The sequence below is a fragment of the Dryobates pubescens genome, chromosome 19 (genome assembly GCF_014839835.1).
Source record: "Dryobates pubescens isolate bDryPub1 chromosome 19, bDryPub1.pri, whole genome shotgun sequence".
NCBI lineage: Eukaryota > Metazoa > Chordata > Aves > Piciformes > Picidae > Dryobates > Dryobates pubescens.
In genome coordinates this window covers 338,752-347,633 of record NC_071630.1, presented here as the reverse complement: position 1 = coordinate 347,633, position 8,882 = coordinate 338,752, and the positions used below count along the sequence as shown (strand labels likewise).

The window sequence follows — 8,882 nt, the reverse complement described above, 5'->3', positions numbered from 1 at the left end:
AATCAGTCTGTCTTTGAAAGGGAAATTAAACTCGGGAACAGTCCATTGCTGTAAGGAAACAGGAACAGTCTTTTGCTGTGGGGCATCAGGAACAGGTGCAGGTGAAATGATGCAGGAGCTCTCTGGGTTGGTGTGCAGTGTGTTCATGTTGAGTCCTGGACACTAGGCTGGTATTAAACTAGGAGAGAAAAAATTTAGAACAACTTATAACTATTCATACAGTGACTATGTTACATTGGTTTGTGCTGCCCCCTCCAAGTTCATCCCCTCTCAGCCAGAGTCACGTTCCGCTGTGGGATACACTGAATGTCCCGTTTCTAACATGACCCAGGAGGTTGGATTGCCCCACCAGCACAGGGGAAACCCACACCCACTTCCCCAGCAGGTTTCTCTCACAAGATCACGGGAACTCCATCTCCATCCACTGTTTGCAGCAGGTAGGACTGGGCAGGACCAGCTTGGTTCACAGATCTTCTGGTGTTCACAAACCCACTGGCTTGAGCTAGGTGTCTCTCCCAGTTCCTAAGGCAATAGGTAACTTCAACACCTGCCTCATGTGGCTTGCCCACTACGGAGGGCTCATCCGACAGCTCGGGCATAGTAGACAGATGTTCTTTGCGTGAAGTCTCTACAGCTGCCACCACAAATGCCCACTTGTGCCCCCCAGGCTCCTTGAAGCATCCTTCCCACAGAAAATCAATGCCAAGAATGCAAGGTGCATCTGGACCAGTCACTAGGTTGTGCTTTCTCCATTCATTCCTGGTCAGGCTTCTCTCAGCCTGCAGTAAAGTCAGGTCTTGTGAGCCCCCTGTGACTCCCTGAATGCTTATGGGCTCAGCCCCTTTGTAGCTCGATGGTATCAGGGTGCATTGGGCCCCTGTGTCCACCAGAGCTGGGTACTTCAGGGCTTCTGAAGTGCCAGGCCATTTCACTGAGACATCCCAGGACACTCTGTTGTCCCTGCCTCGGGGCTGGACCAAGAATGTGCTGGGTTGAGGCAGCCCCCTCTCCCCACCACGGACAGGAATAAAACACTCAGACAAACGGATTGCAAAAGTGATGAAAGTTTAAATAGAAAGCAGTGAATGTTACAGAAACTCTAGCGCAGTGACAAAGATCCCAAAGCAACCCAGAGGCATCCCATTCCCACCTGAGGGTACACCCGAGACCCTCAGGGCTCCTTCTTCCCCCTCCCTCTGCTGGGCTAGTCTCAGCTGGCCAGGCCTGAGACTGCCCATCCCCCTGTGGCCTTGGGCCTAACCAGGCCCAAAGCCAGCAGACATCTCCCCCAGTTACTGGCTGGCGGAGGAGGAAGAAAAGAGACAGTGCTAGACCCCGCACTGGATCTTATAGTGGTGCAAAGAATTATGGTAGGAAATACACACAATTTCCTGCGTCCATCCCTCTGGGCTGGACTTCTGGACACAGGAAGTGAACACACCAGGGGGGCACCCAGCTCAAACTGTAACAACTTGTCACAGGGTCCTGAGGAAACTGGGGCAGCCCTTCTCCTGGATGAGTTATCCCTAGTGTGGCCACCTTGCAGTTCCTGCACTCTGTTCCAGAGGGCAGGGGTGGGTTGGCCATGCCAGGTGTCCATGTCCTCTCCATGGTCACAGAGGATACTCCACAGAGACCCCCTTGACATGCCCCGATTGGCTTGGGGTGATCTCACAGTATCACAGTATAACTAAGTTTGGAAGAGACTCCAAAGATCATCAAGTCCAACCTGTCTCAGTAGACCTCACAACTAGACCATGGCACCAAGTGCCACATCCAATCCCCTCTTGAACACCTCCAGGGATGGTGACTCCACCACCTCCCTGGGCAGCACATTCCAATGACAAACGACTCACTCAGTGAAGAACTTTCTCCTCACTTCAAGTCTAAACCTTTCAGGTAGTTGTTGAGGGCAATGAGGTCACCCCTGAGCCTTCTCTTCTCCTGGCTAAACAATCCCAGCTCCCTCAGCCTCTCCTCATAGGGCTTGTGCTCAAGGCCTCTCCCCAGCCTTATTGCCCTTCTCTGGACACCTTCAAGTGTCTCGATGTCCTTCTTAAACTGAGGGGCCCAGAACTGGACACAGGACTCCAGGTGCGGCCTAACCAATGTAGAGTCCAGGGGCACAATGACCTCCCTGCTCCTGCTGGCCACACTATTCCTAATACAGGCCAGGATGCCATTGGCCCTCTTGGCCACCTGGGCACACTGCTGGCTCATGTTCAGGCGGCTGTCAATCAGCACCCCCAGGTCCCTCTCTGTTTGGGAGCTCTCAGCCACTGTGACCCCAGCCTGTAGCTCTGCATGGGGTTGCCGTGGCCAAAGTGCTAGGGGAAGGTCGCCTGTTCCTGATTGCTGAAACCTGGACCCATTCTGAATGAGAAGGGGGAAATGAGGCATCGCTCCCCTTTTTCAGTTCAGACATGCAGGCCTTCACAGTATCACAGTATAACTAAGGCTGGAAGAGACTCCAAGGATCATCAAGTCCAACCTGTCTCAGTAGACCTCACAACTGGACCATGGCACCAAGTGCCACATCCAATCTCCTCTTGAACACCTCCAGTGATGGTGACTCCACCACCTCCCTGGGCAGCACATTCCAATGACGAACGACTCGCTCAGTGAAGAACTTTTTCTTCACTTTGAGTCCAAACCTCCCCTGGCACAGCTTGAGACTGTGTCCCCTTGTTCTGGTGCTGGTTGCCTTAAGCTCTTTGACAAGGTCTTTAGTCATAGTTTCTATGGCTGAGATCAGGGGTTTCTGATTGACACTGTCCTCATATTCCCTTACATCATTGGCAAACTCACAGACAGCTTTAGCACTTCCATCCTGTCCAGTCAGGAGTATCCCTCCTAATGTGGGAGCATGTTTGTGAGGGGCACCCTGGGTGAATTTCTTTACCAAGGGCCATCTCATGGTCACCTCATCTGGGTCCAAGGGGAGCTGGCCATCCCCATAAATTATTTCCAGCACAGCCATCTGTCTCAGCTACCCAATGCCCTATTCCATAGCTGTCCATCTGACTAGGGCCCAGGGCAGGTCATCTCTTGAGTGGTACTGGCTCTTGATGGTGTTGAGAATCCGGGCCCAGAGAGTGTGTGTTCCATCAAGTTTGGCTAACTCTTTGTCCAGGCCAGCATCACAATTCAGGGAGCCTAAAAGTTTCGCCTCCCTCTTATCCAGGTCCACTGTGTCCACCCCCTCATCCCAGCATCTCAGGGCCCAGCTTACTATTGGCTCACCCTCTTTCCATGCATAATCCAGACGAGTTTGCCTTAGTTCCTTTCTGGGTAGTGATGTAACAGTTATTTCCTGGTCTGACTCATCTTCATCCACTGCTTGGTTCTGTGAGGTGCTGGGACCTGCTGAGGTTCCTTCCTCACCATCTGTGCTTGGAGGTGATTTTTGACTTCTTTTCCTGCATGTGGTGACAGGTGCTAGGGAAACTGGTGGGGCAGGAGCATCAGGGGTTAAGTGTGGAACTGCTGGTGGTGGGGCAAACCGTTGTGCCTGGGGCTCAGGCTGAGATCTGGCACACTCACTACAACCCAACCCCTCCCTCTTTGTGTTTACACAGTGCTTGCAGTGCTCACAGCAGACATGCCCCCAGTCCTCAGAGGTTACATAAGACTGCCTTATCCCTCAGCAAAGAGTTCTTAACGGGTTAGCTGTTCCCCCACCCAACATGGTCACAGAAAATGCCCCTATAAGGATTATATTTAAGCACATAGAACATATTGCAATGTAAGGCAATTTTCCATCACAGACATTTTTATCTACACTGTTGGTTTCACAGCTTGCTTCAGGAGAATTTCCTGTCTTAGAAAAGTTGCCACTGCCAGTACAATTCAAATCATTCAGGAGGTCCATGCCCAGCTGCATTGGTAAAGTTTTTATCCAGTTGAGCAGCATCTCTGTCATTAACCACACCACATGGTAAGTTATTAATTTGTAGAAGTGGGTCCAAAAGCTCCAGCCAAACACCCATGCAAAAGCTTGGGACATCAGATTCTTCAAAATTGACATCTCTACTTCCAGTCCCTTTCTTTCAGACAAAGTATTACTTTCCAAAGAGAATATTGATTTCCAAGCCCCACGTTGGAGTGGCAAAGAATTGCTGTGGTGGTTTGAGCCTTAACTGGGATTGAAGAGCTCAGATGGGGGCAAGGCTGAGAATCTCTCCCCTTGTTCTCCCCCTCCTATTTCCCGATCGAGAGGAATACATATATATATATATGTAAACAATAACAGGAAGGGTTCGCAGGGGTAAGGGACAAGGATAGATAGGGAAAATATATATACAAAACCAACAGTCCTTTGAAGATGCAGCCAGGGAGAAAAGACCAGGCCTGACCATGTGGCAGGGAAGCAGGAAGCCAGCAGCAGTCCTCTTGTCCAGGCAAGGCAGAAGCAAAAGAGAGCAAATGGCTGCAGTGTCTTCCTTTTCATAGGCTTGCTGGACAGGAAGGGGGAGTGGAACAGACTAACTAAGTTTGCCAGGGGGGAACCTCCCCTCTGGGGCAGGCAAGACTGTCACAAGCCCTCCTCCTCCCCTGCCCTCAGGATAGACATAACCCATCACAGATGGTGTCCAGTCTGTGCTGAGATTAAATCAGAGTACTTTAAACATGGAGGGATGCAGTAGGTAGTGGGAGGGAACCAGAAAATGTAGTTTGTACTGCAGCAGGACCCAATGTGTCCTGGGCTGGAATAAGATGATCCAGTGTGTGCTGGGATGAGGCTATGTCTGTTCTGGGAAGGGACCAGGGGTTTCAATTTATCCTAGGTCTTACCCAGTCTTTACTGGGAAGGGGAGACATTAAAGAGATTCAGTTTGTACAGGGAGGGCAACCACAGAATCACAGAATGTTAGGGGCTGGAAGGGACCTCAAAAGGTCATCCAGTCCAACCCCCCTGCCAGAGCAGGGTCACCTAGAGCAGATCACAGAGGAACACATCCAGGTGGGCCTTGAATATCTCCAGAGAAGGAGACTCCACAGCCGCCCTGGGCAGCCTGTTCCAGATGGGGCCCAGCCTGCACTGGGACGGAGTCAGGGATGTGATTTGTACTGGGATGGGCCTCAGACTGTACTGGGAGATATTCAAATGATCCTGTTACTGATGGGACAAGACCACATCTCTGCAGGGGTGGGGGCAGTTCAGGAGATCCCATTTGCACTGAGACTGGGCTAGGTCTGTACTGGCAGGGGGTTAAAGGCATCAAGATTGTAATGGGATAAGGGCCAGACTGCACTGGAATGGAGCCAGGGGATCCCAATTGTACTGGACTGGGGTCTGGTCTGTAGTTAGAGAGGGAACCAAGGGAGTGAATTTACAATAAACATTGCCAGACCTATACTGGGAGGGGACAAAGGAATCCAGCCTATTTTGGGACAAGGCCTAATGTGCACTTGGGAGTGTTAAAGGGTCTCTGTTTGGATAAGCACAAGGCTCAGACAGTACTGAGAGGGCAATAAGGTGTGCAGCTTGTACTGCAATGGATGCAGTCAGTCCCAGCAGGGGGCCTGGAGATGTATTTTGCACTGGGATGGGACAGAGGCAGTAGTGGGAGAGGGCAAGGTGATCCAGTTTGTTCTGGGAGGAGGCCACAGCTGTACGGGGAGCAGTTCAGATTATGTAGTTTTTACTGGGAAGGGACACAGCCTGTACTGGAATGGGTTCAAAATGTCCTCTTGGCACTGGGTGAGATTCAGTTGATAGTGGTACAGGAACAGGGTTACCAGTTTGTTGTGGGCTGTCTCTCAAGCTGTGCTGGGATGACATCAGGAGGATCAGTTTATTTTGGGACAAGGCCAGGTTTGTATGTGGAGGGCTTAAGGGGACCATGCCAGGACTGAGATGGGGCCCAGTCACTAGTGAGTTGGGATCATGGTCTCCAGTTTGCACTGTGAGGTGGCCACACTGCAGTGGGAGGAGGTAGGGTATGAAATTTGTCCTGTGATGGACAGAGTTGGTATGGGAGACAGACAGAGGTTCAGTTTGTAGTGGAATGAGGAGCAGTTTGTACTAGGACCAGGGGTCCAGCAAGTACTGCTGCTCCCTGGCAGTGCAGCTGTGCTGGGACTCATTGCCTCTCCACCTCAGCACAGAGGAGATGTCCCTGAAGCTCCAGAAAATTCTTGGAGGAAGGACCTCGGGGAAAAAAATGTTACTGAAAGGTTCTTTATTTTGATTCACCACACAAGGAGCACAGCTCCCCCAACATAAATCCTCAGTCAGAAAAGCAAAGCAGAGAGTGATTAGAAAGGTGATGACAACATTGCCAAAAGTAAAAATCCACCACAAACAGCCAAACTTCAGCAGCCAGGCCGGGCCAGCACTGAGTGACATCAAAACTGCTCTGCAGGAGAAGACAAAGAGTTTATTGCTCCACACACCAGCGAGTAATCAGTTTGCTGAGGGCAGCCTTCAGCTCCCGGTTCCTCAGGCTGTAGATGAGAGGGTTCACTGCTGGAGGCACCACTGAGTACAGGACTGACACAATAAGGTTCCAGAAAGGGGAGGACATGGAAGGGGGTTTCAGGTAAGCAAAGATGCCAGTGGTGATAAACAGGAAGACCACAGCCAGGTGAGGCAGGCAGGTGGCATAGGCTTTGTGCTGTCCCTGCTGAGAGGGGATCCTCAGCACTGCCCTGAAGATCTGCACATAGGACACCACAATGAACACAAAACAGCCAAATGCTAGGCAGATAGTGACCATAATAAGCCCAATTTTCCTCAGGTAGGATGTGGAGCAGGAGAGCTTGAGGATCTGGGGGATTTCACAGAAGAACTGGTCCACAGCATTGCCCTGGCATAGGGGCAGGGAAAATGTATTGGCTGTGTGCAGCAGAGCATTGAGAGCCCCACAGGCCCAGGCAGCTGCTGCCATGTCGAGACAAACTCTGCTGCCCAGGAGGGTCTCATAGTGCAGGGGTCTGCAGATGGCAACATAGCGATCATAGGACATGGTGGTGAGGAGAAAATACTCTGTTGAAATCAAGAAGAGAAAGAAAAATACTTGTGCAGCACATCCTGCATAGGAGATGACTCTGGTGTCCCAAAGGGAATTTGTCATAGATTTGGGGACTGTGGTAGAGATGCAGCCCAAGTCGAGGATGGAGAGGTTGAGGAGGAAGAAGTACATGGGGGTGTGAAGGTGGTGGTCCCAGGCTATGGTGGTGATGATGAGGCCATTGCCCAGCAGGGCAGCCACGTAGATGGCCAGGAAGAGGCAGAAGTGCAGGAGCTGCAGCTGCCTTGTGCCTGGGAATGGCAGCAGGAGGAAGTGGGTGCTGGAGCTGCTGTTGGCCATCTGCTGCCTCTGGCCATGGAGACCTGTCCAAGGAGGGAAAGACAGTGACAAGTTAGGGCACACTTCTCTCAGCCTCATTGTAACCCCTGTCCCTCAGCTGCAGGAGGAATGGATCAGCTCACTCCCATCACTACCAACACAATGGCAGAGTTCATCACAGCTTCAAATGCAGCAGGGACCCAGAATTGCCATGAAGATTCCTCTGGAGTCAGAACAGAAAGTGACCAACAGCCCAATCCCAGGGAATGAGAGTCCCATGGAGAGGTGGAGAAACAGGGAACAGCTCTGCAGTGCTGCAGACACAGTGAAGGGAAGAGAGAAAGGCAGAGGGGCTGGGGGTGAAGCCTTCTCCTTCCCCAGCTCTGCTCTCTGCAGCTCGCAGGATGGAACTGAAGGGCTTTGGTCATCCAAGATTGAACTGGGAAATGTCTGCAGTGCACAGAATGGCACAGAGGTGCCTGATCCCCCTTGCCAGGGCATCTCTGACAGCAGATCCCTCTTCCCCTCTGCCCAAGTCCCTGCTGCTGGCAGCTGGCCCTGCCAGGAGCTGCTTCTCTGTGTCCAGCTCTCCTCCCTGTCCCTGCTGACAGAGCCCATCCCACCTGCTGTGTGCTCAGCTCTGCCCTTCAGACCCCTCCCAGCAGCAGGACACTTCCCAGGGGCAGCTCTGGGTGTGCAAGGCTCAGGAGCAGCTCAAAGGCTAATGAGAGTCTTATCCAGAATGGAGAAACAAACTCTAACCTCTAGTCTCACACAGCCCTTCCAGCACACCAAGGTGATCAACATTCAGAACCAAGACTCCTTCCCTTCCAGCAAAATGCTGCCTTGATGCTCTTCTGCAAAGCCTCCTTAGAAATGCCCAGGCAGGAACCAGGACTGTGAACAGATCTGGCCAACACAGCTCCCTCCCCACAGCAGAAGGACCCTGACCTGCCCTGCCCTTCCCTGCCCTGTCAGGGCTGTCTCCTGCCACTCACAGCTTCTCCCCACAGCACTGTGTGGAGCTCCCTGGGCAGGCTGAGAGCTGAGCCTGGCAGGCAGCAGAGTCCCTGCCCCAGCACACAGCCCCTGGGCTGCAGGGACCCTGCTTGGAAGGACAGCCCTGACCACCCCTGCCTGCACCCCAGGCCTCCACAGCTCTCCAGAAAAGCCTGAAAAGAGCCTCTGGACAGGAAGATTTCCTTCCAGCCCCCACCAGCTGTGGCTGTGCCAGCTTTAGGAGATGCCTCCAGGAGCTGCACCTGCACTGCCCTGCCCCCACAGACTCACCATGTCAGTGACTGCAGTGACTTCTCCTCCTGTCAGCTCTCAGTCACCCTCCTGGATTCCTTCAAGCTCTCTCTGCCTTCCTCATCTCGCTGGGATCCTCTGGCAGTGCCCTCAGCCCTGCTGTGCAGTGCAGAGGAGCTGCTCCTGGGCAGAGCTGTCTCTTTTCTCTGCTGCCTGCTTGCCAGCAGCTCCCCCCAGCCACGGAGCTCAGCCCAGCTGAGCAGCAGAGGACCAACCCAAGGGCATTTTAATGACCCTCTGGTGGCTTTGGTGCCTTGCAAACATCAGAGACTGGGA

The 8,882-nt window shown here is 52.6% G+C and overlaps 1 protein-coding gene across 1 annotated transcript; it reads right to left on the bottom strand.

Annotated features, from left to right (window-relative positions):
- Positions 1 to 6,383: 6,383 nt before the first annotated feature.
- Positions 6,384 to 7,364, bottom strand: LOC128898176 (olfactory receptor 14A16-like). The gene has a single exon (XM_054170268.1). The coding sequence runs from the start codon at positions 7,314 to 7,316 to the stop codon at positions 6,384 to 6,386; it is 933 nt and encodes a 310-aa protein (XP_054026243.1). The 5' UTR covers positions 7,317 to 7,364.
- Positions 7,365 to 8,882: the final 1,518 nt, after the last annotated feature.